Genomic DNA, 16008 nt, shown 5'->3' with positions numbered 1-16008 from the left:
GTAAGATGCTCTTTTCCTGTCTTTCCTGCCAGATTGTTTTTTTTTAAAAAAAAAAAAAACAGGCACATTCCATATTGAAATTAGGAAAGACAGTCATGTAAGATTGTTATCTATTTTTTTTTTAAGTTGCAGTTTCAGTCTGAATGTCTGGTCCCATTAATAGATCGTGCTGAGATTTAGTATCTTTTTGAAGGTAGATCCCAAGGCTGAATCTTTTGGCCTCTGATGTGGTTCAGCTATTACTGCCCCAAAAGATCCATGGCTCCTACATGCCTCTACCTTTGCTAATCCAGAGGTTTTCTCAGCTACTACTAAGTGGATGGAGGCAGCCCTCAGCACCAGGAAGAGTGAAGTCGATTGGTTCTTGTTAGTTGCCTACCTTTTCATTTTCCCTCCAAACCCAAGGAACTGATATTCTGAATGTTAAATCTGTGAATGCCGTTAATCTACTGTAACGTGAAAGCACTGGTGATGCTTAGGTTAAAATAATAATAAGCTTATATCTAATAGGATCAATACTTTGTTTTTATCCAAAACAATGTCCTGTGCAATAACACTGAAGTTTTACAACTGTCCTATGTCACACATACTCTTAAGTCCAACTTATATGATTAATTCAAGTATTTACTGAGTATTTCCTATTGTAATGCGTGTAATTAGCTGTGAGTGAGTAGGTAACAAGAAATCTTTCATGGCTTTACCTCTGCTTGCTACCTGGGTTTGTAGGTCTAAATCTATGCTTAATCTTAATTTCTCATGGAAAAATTTGCTCCAACAAAAAAGCTCCACACAGTAATTATTTACAAACTTGACAACCTCTTGTTGACTTTGCAGCACAAATACCAACAATGGAAAAGAGACTACTTCCTTTTCCTCAATTTATTAAACTAAAAATACTGGTACTTCAAACAATATATCATTCTGTGATCCAATAAGGGTGTAATTCTGAAAGCCAGATCATGTCTCTTAGGTTAAATAATGAAGTAATGTCATTTATTTTTGAGCTATTTCCTGAGAACAGTAATCAGCATGGGACAGCAGTAAATGAAAGTTAAAAAAAAAAGAAAAAGAAACCGACAACAACAGAAGAATGTACATCTTTTAAAATTTTGCTCTCTCGTCACATTATTGGTTGGCTCTTAAAATTTATAATTCAGTAAAGAAGTGAGAAAGCGCATTCACACCAGAATTGAAGTATATCTTTCCTTATAGTACAACAAGATTCAGTGCTAGATTATTTTGTTGTTGAGAATTTCACTTTCTTAGAATATCTTTGAAGTTTAAATTCATTCAACATTAAAAAAAAAAACAAAATAATTCACCTTTAAAAGACAGTAAAACCACTTTACTTTTCATGGGCTCCAAAGATCAATGTTTTTATCAAAGCAGCTTACATTTTATTAAAAAGGAAAAAGGAGAAAGCAATTTGGAATAAAGATAAGACACCGCACCATAGTTTCCTCTAGGAACTATTTTGTTTTATTTTTTTCCTAAAAGGTTGAGTTTTCTGGTTTCTGTAAGCAAACATGCAATCCCTGACACTAGACTCTGCTGACTAGTGACCTACTCAGCAATATAGTGACTTATTCCAGATTTTAGGGAGGAGCAGAAGGCAGGAGAGAGAGAAATTACCTGCTATGGATATTGAATCATTGTTTTTTGATTAAAAAAAAAATAACCTCGGGCTTCCCTGGTGGCGCAGTGGTTGCGAGTCCGCCTGCCTGCCGATGCAGGGGACACGGGTTCGCGCCCCGGTCCGGGAAGATCCCTCGTGCCGCGGAGCGGCTGGGCCCGTGAGCCGTGGCCGCTGAGCCTGCGCGTCTGGAGCCTATGCTCCACAAAGCGAGAGGCCGCAGCGATGAGAGGCCCGCGTACCGCAAAACAACAACAACAAAACGTCAGGAAAAGCTAGATTCATATTGGAATACATGCCTGGCTCATATTAGGTTCTTGATATTCAATATCGATTGAATAAAAAAATGAAAGGTGATGTGGACTAGCTGTCTTCGATCGTCTGGAAGCAAATGCTTTGATTTCATTCTACTAGTGTCACCGAGTAGGTGACAGGAAGCCCTCTATGTTTGGTAGAGGTGGGGAGGGGAACCCCGAGAGCAAGCACTTTAAGTATTGCAGGAATGATGTCACTTGTCTTCCTCCTGGCCCCAGCATTACTGAGGTTGGTACCACTAGATGTGTAACTTTACGATAAAACAGAGGTTTATAAGCGTTTCCCGAGAATCATAGCACATCTTAGAAATATCACAGCAGCTTAGGGTTACCGATAAAGTGGTGCTCTCTCCCTTCCCGCACAGGCTACCTGTACCTGGCCATCGAGTATGCCCCCCACGGCAACCTCCTTGACTTCCTGCGCAAGAGCCGAGTGCTGGAGACGGACCCCGCGTTCGCCATCGCTAACAGCACCGCCTCCACGCTGTCCTCCCAGCAGCTCCTCCACTTTGCAGCAGATGTGGCCCGGGGAATGGACTACTTGAGCCAAAAACAGGTTCGTCCTGAGGACCTTGCTTTGGACATCTTTCCTCTGAAATTCTCTCTGGAATCAGAGTTTAGATAAGTTTGTATATTTGTTTTTGGTCGCTCTCTCTTCCTTAATTCCTTCTTACAATCTTCTAACTTTCATATCTTTGCTAATATTCCATCTGTTTATGTAGAAGTTCATGCCCAACACTGACGGTATGTTTATCTAGTGACTCTCATCATGTATATTTGGTGAGGTGCCTTCACCGATCTTAGCTTGGCATGGCTCTAAATAACGCACAGTAGCAGAGGCCATTCGTGGCAGCTGGAAGATTTCATGACCTGGTTTTTCTCCCAGGTTGCTCCTCCAGAGACGTGTGGGTCATTCGGCAGAATCCACTCACTGAGCATTTAGGAGAGGAACTTTAAGGGAACTGGATTCTGGTGACTTTTGAAAACCCCTTTTCACACTGACCTCTCTGTTTCCCAAAGCTCTTGCCCCTAGGCAAGAAACAAAATGGAGTGAAAAAGCAAATGCGATGCTGAAAATACATGATTTTTTTTTTTTAAATTTCAGTTTATTCACAGGGACCTGGCTGCCAGGAACATTTTAGTTGGTGAAAACTACGTAGCCAAAATAGCCGATTTTGGATTGTCCCGAGGTCAAGAAGTGTATGTGAAAAAGACGATGGTAAGTTCAGAACAGACGCCGATGAGATCCTTTCCGGATCACCCCTCCCTCTCCTGATGTCGTTTCTCTTAGAATACCATCTTTCTGTGACGACTGAGGCCTCTGACCGTTTTCCCCATTGGATAATGCCCTGGCCCAGCAAACATCCTTTCTCATTTTTGATTCCTAAAATATGGAGGGTCCACATTTACCAATGAAGAAGGCCCTGTCACATGTGGCCAAGTAATTGAACGTGCAAGCCTAGTGCTGCAGGGACCCAGGTCTACATCCAGCCCAGACCCTGAGGTCTGGTCTCACTCAGAAACCTCTGGAGAGTTCCCACAGTCCCCTTTTGCACAGCAAACGTAGGAGGGGGAAAAAGACACTTAATATACCTTCTAAAACATCAAGGAAATCAATGAATGAGGTTCCTAAATCCCAAGGATGCTCTAGAGAGAAACTCGTAACTTCTAAAGGCTCATATAAGATTTCCCTCTTTGCCAAAAGTTCTCTGCTCACTTTTCAAGCCCCGATCAGATCCACTTTCACCTAATGATACCTAGTCTCCTAAACATTCATATTTTATCTTCAAATACGAGCTCCCGGGAGAACCTCACCACAGTGTTAGAAGAGAGAAGCTGGACTCATTCTGCTACTTTTGTCCACCCTAGAATCATAAAGCCCTGGACGTGCCACATTCCTGGACATTAGTGCTGTGCCGACAACATGCCACCACCCTCTGCTTGCCCTGAGCGGGTGGGCAATGCAGGGTGTTGGGGGTGGCACACCCTGTAGTCTTTGCACGTGTTGGGTAGGTCCAGTCCACTGGCCTGGCTCTCCCAGCATTACCCGGGCTCAGCTTTCTTGGGATGACTCCAGTTCTTATAACATATAGAGGGTCCTTTTACTTTTGTGGGTACCAAGTTGCCTCCTAGCAAGGCTCAGGCTTCTGTGTTTATCCTCAAGCTCAGGTTTCCTTTCTCTTCAATATCCTTATCTTAGTTACTGACAAGATAACACAGAAATAATACTCAAGAATGCTTTCGAGAGGAAATGGTCCACAGTTCACAACCTGGACACGATTAATTTATTTTATTCTTTACCTATTGCCTTCCACAGGCATACATTCTTCTCCATAGTTACAATCACAGTGAACCTAACCACTTTGGAACTTTCCATTCCCTTTTTGGATGAGGTTTCAAAGGTAGTCTTCTTTGGTTCTTAGAGACCACCATGCCCCTGGTCCTGTATACTTATTAACATCAGCACTTTTTGGAAGCCAGAGATGCCTCCCTGAGGGCTGGTTTCCAGGAAATATTTTTTTTTCCCTAAACTCTTCAGATTTGCCCCACTCAAAGCAGACTTTTCTCTGGGAAGGAGCTGGGCTGGTCTTAAAGAAGCAGGACCTACCACCACTCACCCATCTACTCTGGCTCTCCCCACTCCTCCTTAGAATCCTCTTACCTCCATCACAGAATCCCTCTCCTTCCTTCACTCTGGCGTGGGTGGGGCGGGGGTTTGCCCCAGATGAGGGGAAAGAGAGGTTAACACAGTTTAGCCCCGTAATCCACGCATCTTATTTGGTTGCTTTCCTTAGGCCCCCAAAGCTAAGGTTGGTTTTCTCGGCATTTCATCAAGGGTAGGGATTTCTGTATCTTGGGGAGCTTAGGAGGAGTGCTTAGAGGGGCAGAGCACTGGTAGGGCTCAAGTCTATCTCCCAGTGGAAGGGCAAAGTGTGCAGTGGCAGCATGGGGTCTGGGGAGGAAAAGGAGAGGGTGAGGGTAGGGGAAGGAAAGAGAAGGGATTGGAGAGGAGCAACCTCCCTGCAAGAAGGGTGCAGTATAGCAAGATACCACCTGAGGGCAGAGGAGCCACTTTCTCGGGCTTTTTTTTTTTTTTTTTTTTTTTTTCCGGTACGCGGGCCTCTCACTGTTGTGGCCTCTCCCGTTGCGGAGCAGAGGCTCCGGACGCGCAGGCTCAGCGGCCATGGCTCACGGGCCCAGCCGCTCCGCGGCATGTGGTATCTTCCCGGACCGGGGCACGAACCCGTGTCCCCTGCATCGGCAGGCGGACTCTCAACCACTGCGCTACCAGGGAAGCCCTGGCCTATTACTTAAGTCAGAGATTTTCAATTCCTATTGCGCCTAGAGTCGTCTGGGGAAATAAAAAAAAATACAGATGCTGAGTCCTACGGCTTAGGTATGCTGATTCAATTATTCTGGGGAGGGCATCCTGCATCAGTTTTTTTTTTTTTAATTCCCCCAGGCGATGCTAATACTGGAAGTGTTGCAAACTAATGTACTTAAGTGATTTGGGGTTTTACTATCGTTGATTAATATTATCGATGCCGTCAGCATGGATTTATCTATTACTATAATGTTTCATGCTTGTGCTGGGTTTGGGGATAATATTCAGACACAGTGTTCTCCTTCAAAGAGCTCAGAGACACATAATGAACAATCGTAACAGTGGATGAGGCTGAGGAAAGTGCAGGTGCCATGGGAACTCAGAGGAAGCACACTGAAGCTTTACAGTAAATGTCAAATAGATATCGGAGATGTAAGAATGAGGTGGGTGACCTGGAGGACGTGGTATATACAAAAATCGAGAGGCAAAGGAAAGCATGGAACCTTGGGCCATTAAGTAATTCAATATGGCTGGAGTGTGATGCAGAAAAGAGGAAGAGTTAAAATGCTAGGCTGGAAGTTTCCAAGGGAGTGGAAAGTTCCAAAACGGTTAGGTTCACTGTGATTGTAACTATGGAAAAGAGTGTATGCTTGTGGAAGGCAATAAGTAAAAACTAAAATGCAAGGTTGGAGTTAAAACGCAAGTGGGGATAAGGTCCTGAAGAGCTTTGGATGCCAGCTAAGGACTTGGGGACTCACCTAAGCATCGGGGATCTTGTGACAACAGGGACATTAAAGAACTTTAAGGAAAGGAACCACATGGTTGTACTTACCATTTAGAGTGATTGTGGTGTGGAGAACAGGTCATTAGGGGGTGAAACTAGAGGCTGGGAGGTCTGTGGAGAGGTGGTTTCATCAGGCAGGAGATGATGGTGGCCGGCACCAAGGTGATAGCAGTAGGGACAGACACATGTGGGCAGATCCAAAAGCAGTCAAATAAAAAAAAAAGGAAGAAGTGTGCATGGAAATCAGTCATTAGGAGGTCCGGGGTCTGAGGTCAGCTGGTTGGGAGTAAATGAGAGCAAAGACCAAACAGGAAATGGAGACAACTCTTTCCATTCCATAGCTGTGAAGGGGAAGGGAGAAAACCAGGTGACAGATGGGGTGGGGTGGACATAGAGAGAAGGGAGGCGTGGATGTTGAGGAGAACACTGAAGATGTAGATGTGAGAAAGGATCCTTTTTTAAAAAAAGAGCAGTTTTAGGTTCACAACAAAATGGAGAGAAAGAGGTACAGCGATTTCCCATATACTCCCTACCCCACACATGCATACCCTCCCCCATCATCAACATTCTCTGCCACAGCGGTACCTTTGTTACAGCCAGTGGACCTGCACTGCCGCGCCATAATCACCCGAAGTGTATAGTTTACAGCAAAGCTCACTCCCGGTGTTGTACATTCTATGGGTTTGGAGAAATTTATAACGACATATGTCTTTAATGACGGCATCTTACACATTTTCACTGCCCTAAAAATCCTGTTTTCTGCCTATTCACACCCCAAACCCGACCCCACCCCTAGCAACCATGGATCTTTTTTTGAGAAAGGATACCTTTATATGTAAACCTTAAAGTACAGGACAACCATTTGGGATTTATGGTCAGAAAGAGCTTCAAAATAGTGCCAGTAAATAAAGAACTGGGAGAGAATTTCACATTCAGGAGTAATCCTTGGGATCCAGGTCAGGGCTGGTCTCATGGAAGGGGAGTCTGGGAGAATGCCTGCTCTGGTTTTGAGGGGGGCTAAGATCCCCTAAATACTCCTGATTTTGCCCCACCCACTGGCTAATGTAAGCTGAAATGCCACTGTTAGAGCTTGGACAGATCTCTGGGAGGGAGGGATCCATCTCTCAGTAGGGTTCATATATTCCTGGGGTGGGTCGAGAGGAAAGGAACTCAAATTCATAGCAAATTTGAGGAAACCAGGAATAAAACTCAGAAGTCAAACTTCACATTTTCCAGTCCACATCTCATTTTCCCCAGCCTGGACTCAGTAAGCCAAGAAAGGGGGCAAACCTGGAGGGAGTCGGGGCCAGGCACCCAAAGGGTGGGCAAGTGTCTCTCACCCTGTCTCCAAACCCAGTGCACGTGGCACTGGCTAGAAGTCATCACCTCCTCTGTGAGTCACAGGTACACTCTTCCCTTTGGCCTGAAATGCTCTTTCCTCGCCCATCCACCTGATGGTGCCTACACATCTTACAGAACCGAACTCATGTGTCCCCTCCTCGGGAAACTCCTGCACAATCCCCTCCAGGCACACGCGGTCTCCTGGCATCACTTTAGCCTTTCCTGCGTTATAGCTTACTTCTCAGTTCCTAGGCCCGTCTCTCCTTTCAGACCTCTGAGTGCCTCTGACAGCCACAAAGGGAATAACTGAGTGACTAGCAAAAGGACACACACTGGCTTCCCTGGTGGTGCAGTGGTTGAGAGTCTGCTTGCCAATGCAGGGGACATGGGTTCGTGCCCCGGTCCGGGAAGATCCCACATGCCACGGAGCAGCTGGGCCTGTGAGCCATGGCCGCTGAGCCTGTGCGTCCGGAGCCTGTGCTCTGCAATGGGAGAGGCCACAACAGTGAGAGGCCCGCGTACCGCAAAAAAAAGGGTGCACACATCGTTATTTTTCTTTATATGAAACTGTGGTATTGGCCCCTTGAGGTAAGTGGGACACTCACACAATTTGCAGGTCTTTGAATTTAAAAGCACACTTGTGGGTGGGACATGGGCAAAACAGTTCCTGAGTCTGCCACGCCTTCTGTCTGGGGGCCTCCCCGTGGACTTGGGTGAGCCCCAGCTTCAGGCCAGTGGCGAGCCTTGGGAAGGGGCCCTGTCCAGCCTAAGCGGCATCTCACCTCGTTCTCTCCAGGGACGGCTCCCCGTGCGCTGGATGGCGATCGAGTCATTAAATTACAGCGTGTATACAACCAACAGTGACGTGTAAGTAAAGCCTCTCACTGCTGAGGGATTTTTTTTTTTTTTTTTTTGTCCCAGAAAAATACCCATTCGACAGAGGTTTTAAAGAGAAGCAGGAATATCGTATCCGTCTGGGGAATAAAGCTAATCACTAATCCCAGGAAATCCCAGACTAAATGAAGCCACAGAGGGGACAGTTTTCCCTGGTGGCAGGCTTTGGGTTTCTTTCTGCATGTCGAGGAGTGACCTCAAGTGGTGAATTCCTCACCTCCAGAGGAGCAAGGGGCATCCCAGCCTTCCCATGGCTCCACTCCCCAGACTGGCCTCAACACAAGGACCTAGATCAGAGGTGGCGGCCCACAGTAGCTGCTGGGGGTCAGAGGTGGCAGGGATGGAAAGCAGACAGACACAGTGGGCACCATCTCTGCTTGCAGCCTGCGTGACAAGTCTCAGGCTGGCGGGGGACGGAAGGGTTGGGATTGAGGCCTGAGCCCTCTTGCTCAGGTTTCCCCTTTTCAGGAGGAAGAACTGAGGCCCAGAGTGTTACTGTGTCTTCAGTGTGTGCCTTTATATGTTCTCTCACATCATCTCTGCATAACTTTAAGAAATGGGTGTCCCCACTTTTGGAAGAATACACTAAGAGGCCTCAGGAGTTCTAGTCACTTGTCTCAGGTCACACGAGTATCAGGTGGCAGCGATGGGATCCGACACAGGTCTGTCTGGCTTAGAATCTCCTGCTTCCCACCTTGCGTTCTCTACCTAAAGCGAGTGGGAGCTCCGGCAGAGCTAACACTGTTTCCCTGTTATAATCCTTCCATTGGCCGAAGAGGAGATACATGCATGCTGTGTGCAAGGCCCTAGCCTAGGAAACGGACGTGTAACTTTTCCTTTTCTGACCTAGGCTTAGTTGCCCTGGCTTTCTGGGCAGAAAGTTGACTGGGCAACATGCGCGCTGATTATTGGTTTCCCTTTTGTCCCTCTGCAGATGGTCCTATGGCGTGTTACTCTGGGAGATTGTTAGCTTAGGTGAGTATCCATGTCTACCTACCACGTGAGGCTCTAGGCAAAGGGAGTGGGCCCCTCCCGGACTCCTTTACCATATACTTTCATGGATATCGTGTACGCGGTGCCAACAGACGCCACTTGGGAAAAGAACCTTAAGGGTTTCCATGTTTGAGTGTGTTTATTCCCGTGGTTCTCTTTATGAAAGCCCTGTGTCTAATGTCATATTTAATACTAATAACCTGGTGGTCAAGAACTTCATTCTGAGTTGTCTCTGCTTGTGCACAGATGTCACAGAGCTGTCATAAGTTTCCTTCTACAACTTGAAGACAGTATATTATGAAAAGACATTTTCTAAGGCCATTTAATACCATGTGAAAGTGCATGCCCAAAACCAGAAAAAATTCCCATAATCCGTTTTATGAATATTACACATGAAAAAAACTGGGAGGACTACACAGGATTTAAAAAATGTAGTTTTCTGCATTATTTTTTGTATTTTCCACAATAAACATGTATTGCTTTTCTAATTAACACTGATAGATAAAATAGGAATTGCATAACATAAATACAGACTTCCAATTAGGAAAAAGATCCATGTCATTGGTACAGTAGATGTGCTATGTGTAGACAGACTTGGGGAAGAGGAATAGCACGGGAAGGAAGGAGACTGTGGTGGATCCTCTGCACGAAGGAGACGCCGCCCGGGAGCACGGTCTGTAGCCGAAGTCCAGCTGTGACGTGCGGTAGGCTTGCCCCGGAGGAAGATCACACCGGGCGCTCCGCATTGCTTGACACACCCCGTCTTTCTCCCAGCCCCTTGGCTGTATAGCCTCAGGGCAGGAGATGCTGCCTTCTGCATCCGAGGGGGCTTAGGGCGCACCGTTTCCTGTCTTCCAGGTGGCACCCCTTACTGTGGGATGACGTGTGCAGAACTCTACGAGAAGCTGCCCCAGGGCTACAGATTGGAGAAGCCCCTAAACTGTGATGATGAGGTGTAAGTCAGGCCTCGCCCGGGGCCATTTTATCCTAACTTTCCCCCTGTACCTTTCTTGGACTAACTCTAATGAAGGAGCTATATCTGATACATGTACATATGTTTACCTATATGTACACACAGGCACGCACACACGCACACCCCAGAGAGTCAGAAACAAGGGGGTTCTTGAAATGAAGACTGTGATGCAATGGGCAGGGAATAACAGCTTTCTAGGCATAGAAGTCCAGGAGGAATTTAAGGTGATGATTCTTGGTTGAATCTTAAGGTTGAAATGAGAAAGGGCAACAAAGACAGAAAAGATCTGAAATAAATTCATAAAATTATCCACGAATAAATGTATGAAACCTTGAGACTAACTTTGGGGACAGAGATTTCAGAGCTGTTATATTAAGGAAGACAGATTTTTCTTCATAAAATCTTACTTCTATGAGGATTATTTTCCAGGAATAAGTATTCTTCTCAGGGGAATAATGATTATCTTTAGTGATGTTGCCATTCCCAGAGCTAACCAATGTAGTTGCTGCCTAACTGGCATGATTTGAAGAGTGCAAGGCTCTAGGCTGAGCAAATCATTTACCATCCAGACCAAGCCTCTTCTAAGAGTGAAATAGGGTGTTATTATTGTTATGGTACAAGAGATATAAAACTAGACCATCCTGGGAAAACCTGCATGTATTTGAACCATCATTGGACAAAGTCCCTAAAATCCCACCTTTTGAGATTCATTCCCTAAGGAGTGATATTTTCAGCCCTTATGAAACTTCTGTTAAAGTACAAACTGTTCTATTGATAGAATCTCTCACACCCCAGGCTGATGGCTGATAGCGCTCTGTGCACTACAGTTCCCCTCAGTCACTTGGTCAGCATGTGAAATCTTGAGCCCCATTGCCAGACGTGATTCTGTACATCTAGGGTGGGTCCCAGGAATCTGCATTTTAACAGTACAAGTAGTTCTGGCCACATTTGAGAAAGTACTGACTTAGACCAGCACTCCCTAAACTATGTGGAAAGTGTGAGACGTAAATAAATGACACAAGAGTTCTGTGATCAGTTATGTCTGGGAAGCTTCTAGGTTAAACCTGGTTAAAAAGGTTGTTTGTTTTTAATGGATGACTTCTCACGATTTTCCTGGGTCGATCCCTAAGAGGAAGATGCAATGGGTGGCATTTTGCAAATTTACTTGAGCACGGGGCCATTTAAAAAAATAAAACACTGACATTTTGAGAGGTGTGGTATTCCAAGGGACATGCTGCCCTAGACATGTAACTCAGTTCTTTCCAGATAATCAGAATAGCTGAGACCAAGATCCTGTGGGAATGGTACCTAAAGCAGGCACTAGATCTACTGGGAGAAGAAAGGGGACTTGGATGGGGAGATGGGAGGCCTAACAGAACCTTCCTAGGTGCCGTACTTTTGTCTTTTACTGGCTAAGCATGATGACCATGCGTTGGGTGGCTACATTCTCTTTTTTGCCATACCCTACACCTGCACCTGGCTGTGCCTAGGCCTGAAGCACAGTTGTAGACTTAACCCTTTCACTGTTTTCAAAGGTATGATCTCATGAGACAATGCTGGCGGGAGAAGCCTTATGAAAGGCCCTCATTTGCCCAGATCCTGGTGTCCTTAAACAGGATGTTAGAAGAACGAAAGGTGAGTATGGAGATCAAATTCTACATAAGTAGAATTCATGTGTCCACTGTGGTTAATAAAAAGTTGATACAAGTCAACAGGTTCCCCTGAGCATGACCCTAGGTGCTATAGGGACATAAAAGATGTGGACCCAACTTTGAGGAAGTTACAGTTTTGGAGGAAATAAGATTCCTATATAAGATACAGTCACACACAGTAGAACAACATATAGAACTGGCTTATTCGAGCTAGAAGGAATCTTAAATCTCATCAGTCATACAGCCTGACCCTTTAATTTTATAGAGGAAGAAACAGACTTAGAAGGGTGAAAAGTGACTTGCCCAAGGACAAACAGCAGGTAGACAACAGAGCGTGGTCTACAGGTTACTACGGGGAGGGTCAGGAATTCTATCAAAATTTCTAGAAAGTAGTTGTCTATACAGATCTCAGGTTCGAAAGACAAATCTAGGTTAGGGAAGTAGATGTTGAACGTCATCAAAACCCAGTTGGTAATTAAACCAAAGATGTGGGTGAGGTCACACAGCAGGAGATGAGAAGCAGACAGAGAAAGGGGCCTTAGAGGATGTGGGGCATGTCAGGAGGGACCAGTGAGAGACCATGAGAAAGAGAAGCCGGAGACTGAAACAAGTGAGAGGAAGCAATCTTACTTGCAGAAGGCAAGGGATGCTTTTCAGGAAGAAAGTTGTTAAACACAACAGAGGGAATGAGGACAGAAAACTACCCCTCCAAGTATCTGCATTTGTGTTGAAACAAGCTAAGGAAACCGGGGTATTACTGTAACTGCCCCTGGCGGAGGCAGGACTGAGCCAGTTTGTGTCTCTGAACCACTCTTGTTCTTCTAGACCTATGTGAATACCACGCTTTATGAGAAGTTTACCTACGCGGGAATCGACTGTTCTGCCGAAGAAGCAGCCTAGGACAGACCATCTTCAGCTGTATATTCTGTTTCCGCTTCACCGGCATGAGAGACCCTTGAGACCTTGATGCCAAGCAGGCAAGCCTCTGTCAAGGGAGGTGACATGGAATATGGACGTGTATATAGATTGCTGTCTGTCTGGGACATTCACCGTAAGATCCCTGTGTGTGAATCTATAGTACCCTCTATTAGGACTGTATATACTGTGTTGAGTAAGAATGTGCTGGAATCAGAATGCCTGTTTGTGGTTTCATATGCAATAATATATTTTTCTAAAAACATGGACTTTACAGGAAGGTGTGAGAGTACAATTACTGTAGTGCATAACTCATTGTCCCAGATATTTTTGATATTTTTGATATTTACCTATATATTGGATGTTATGTTTTGCTGTGTAGAAGAAAATATTGTAAACCTGACCCTGATAGCACAGGTGAGAAAAGTAGGGGAAACGTATGAGTTCTTACAGGACATGGATTTAAGTCTGTACCTAAGCGATATAAAAGAGCTTCTTCTATCTCTAAATTTTCCCCCTCACCTGTAGAAGCCACCCCAATTTCATTCCATGATTTGACAACTTTGTCAGGTGTTTCCAGAGCCCACAAGTCAGTCCAGAATGCTAACACTGAAAAACAGATTTAAATCTCGTTCCTTAGAAGCCTAAGAACTTTGAGAGAAGTATAAGTTTGATAAATTAATAGGATTTAGTTTTAGTTTCTTTGATAACATTGATGTGTTTATTAAGAAATTAAAATAGGAAGCTTGGAGTTAGTTATATTTGGGAGACATGTGACATCATATCAGATTAACATCCCTACCTGTATTGCACATTGTAAAAAGTTTTAGTTTTGATCATTTGTGAGTTTACCGTTTATACTGTAGGCACATGCTACACGGAGATCATATAGTAAGTGAATAAATGTCTTGCCTACCCATTTTGTCCAGGAATGTGTCTCATAGGTATTGCCAAACGTCTGTATTATACTTTTGAGAAAAACACCTTAAACACCTTAAATTATCATCCTCTACCTTGTTGGTAATATGCAGAGAGCAGTTGGTGGGTATATGCCACCAGACATATCTCAAGCTCACAAGATTAGAAACGTCTTCCAGAAGTATCCTACTGTCTAATCTGTTTTCTTGCACCTCTGGTAGTATGCCAATGTGAACTGAGGGCTTAGAACTAGAATCCCTTTTAATTGTGCTGCAATGTTAATAGTTCACCATACCGCATAATGGTCCATATTCCTGCCATCTGCTCAACTTTATGCATCAGAAACAATGACCAGGAAACTGTATTTGTCCCAAACGCTCTTCATCCACAACAGCATATGCAGTGGAGACACAACAAAAGCAAGACTGCTGTCGCAGCATTTATTTCATCAACTAAGTAGGGGCTCAAATGAAGAGCCATTGAAAGTAGGTCCAAATATATACATATATATACTATTTATATATATATGTATATATATATATACGTATATATGTGTATATATATATGTATATATATATGTATATATACATAAATAGTTCCTTTTTGCTTTTTACCCAAATGTTGTGGAGATACTCCTGACATCTCTTGGTTTGCAGGTACATGGAACTGAACAAGAACAAGGATGATCTGAAAAATGTAGATAATGTCTTCAAATTTTGCATGTGGCTTTGGAATACACAATAACAGCTGCTTTTTCTATAACAGCCTGACCTTCTTGATTACATATATTGAAAATACTTTAAATTTACATCATTACAAATTTACTTCACGTCAGGTGTAAGAGATGACTAAGGAAGTACTTACGGTATCAAGAAAAAGGAACTGGACTTCCCTGGTGGCACAGTGGATAAGAACATGCCTGCCAATGCAGGGGACACGGGTTCGAGCCCTGGTCTGGGAAGATCCCACATGCTGTGGAGCAACTAAGCCCATGCGCAACAACTACTGAAGCCCGCGTGCCTAGAGCCCATGCTCTGCAACAAGAGAAGCCGCAATGAGAAGCCCGCACACCGCAAACAACGAAGAGTAGCCCCCGCTCGCTGCAACTAAAGAAAACCCGCGCACAGCAACAAAGACCCAATGCAGTCAGAAGTAGATAATTAAAAAGAAAAAAGAGAAAGGAATTCAGTGATACTTAAGATTTACTTGTAAATTCAAAGTACCAGAGCAGCAAACCTGAGGTGTTTACTGAGGGCACGTCATCACCATCAACTTGAATTTACTCCTGGCCCAGAGACCATACGATTGACAGCTCTGGGTCTCATCCCTACCCTTGGCAGAGAAACCTTTGTAGCATGTTAACGGCATTGATATTAAAGATTCATACTTACTCAAAGGTCAGTAGTCAAACTGAATAAACTCATGTCATTTCCATGGGCCAGTTTCCACATTATCAAAAAGCAATTAAGAAGGAAAGAACCAACGCTTAAAGGAAATTAGACAATTCCAGTACTGGGTATATCGATTAGATTTCCGTGTGTTTAGAAGAGCCGTAGGACACTGCCTTAAAAAAAAAAAAAACTCACTCAGTGAGTTGTTGATATCAAAATCAAGTAAGAATACAACAGTTAGATTAAAAACACATTACACAATAGCCAAATGACCAGAGCTTTCATGTTAATAGTACACTGAAAAGCTTACATTTACTTTCATAGCTTTTGTGAGGAAAATCTCCACTTCTATTTCTATATAGATGATCTAAAGAAAACTTACAATTTTGTTAGGTAAAGATGTTTCTATCTCCGAGCAGTATAATGGTTCTAAGTATTTAGAGAGAAAAAGGAATTTAAGTAACCTGAGAAACGACCTTTGTGAAAGTCCTGGACCCATTACTTCAACTTCAAACCATCTTCCACTGTTATTTGTACACTGCCTACGAAGATGAGTCAAATTCCAAAAAAACCTAATTCCTTCCCCCGCTCTTCCCCAGTCACAACTTTAGAAATCACTGTGGAAATTTAACCTTTAAAATGTAATAAATAGACCTCAACAGTGCTTTTCCTTCTCCTCTTCTCTTTGAAAGTGTGGAGAAACCTCATGTTATTGTAGACCAAACTCTACTGCCAGCAGTGAAGGCCAAGTAGTCACGGACGCAATGCAGAGGTTTAAGATATTCTTGGGCAAAGTGGTTACTTCTTTCCTTTCAGGTCGTCTTTTACCTTCCAGAGTTCCATGCAGGCGGTTGCATTTTCACTTGAATTGTGAC

General features: G+C 44.1%; 2 protein-coding genes across 9 annotated transcripts in view; one reads left to right on the top strand and one right to left on the bottom strand.

Annotated features, from left to right (window-relative positions):
• Nucleotides 1–14261, top strand: part of TEK (TEK receptor tyrosine kinase) — a 103847-nt gene extending 89586 nt beyond the window's left edge. Inside the window, exons 17-23 of the mRNA XM_079925808.1 lie at nt 2313–2503; nt 3053–3166; nt 8194–8264; nt 9226–9266; nt 10143–10239; nt 11793–11892; nt 12735–14261. Of these exons, the coding sequence (XP_079781934.1) occupies nt 2313–2503; nt 3053–3166; nt 8194–8264; nt 9226–9266; nt 10143–10239; nt 11793–11892; nt 12735–12809 (689 nt within the window). The 3' untranslated portion in view covers nt 12810–14261. The remainder of the gene's footprint in view (nt 1–2312; nt 2504–3052; nt 3167–8193; nt 8265–9225; nt 9267–10142; nt 10240–11792; nt 11893–12734) is intronic.
• LOC307188542 (uncharacterized protein) overlaps nt 12823–16008 on the bottom strand; it is a 46487-nt gene continuing 43301 nt past the window's right edge. For 6 of the 8 annotated variants that reach the window (XR_013828971.1, XR_013828973.1, XR_013828974.1 and 3 more), the window contains 4 exons: nt 15788–16008; nt 15134–15306; nt 14607–14776; nt 12823–12894 (listed from right to left, as the gene is read on the bottom strand). Coding sequence is in view for 1 of the 8 variants with exons in the window: in XM_079925809.1 (XP_079781935.1) it covers nt 15932–16008 (77 nt within the window). In the remaining 7 variants the exon portion in view is untranslated. The other 2 variants (XR_013828972.1, XM_079925809.1) reach the window with 2 other exon arrangements.

Source organism: Stenella coeruleoalba, assembly GCF_951394435.1.
Source record: "Stenella coeruleoalba genome assembly, chromosome: 7".
NCBI classification, from domain to species: Eukaryota; Metazoa; Chordata; class Mammalia; order Artiodactyla; family Delphinidae; genus Stenella; species Stenella coeruleoalba.
The sequence above is the reverse complement of the archived record's forward strand: the minus strand, read 5'-3'. Positions and strand labels throughout refer to the sequence as shown.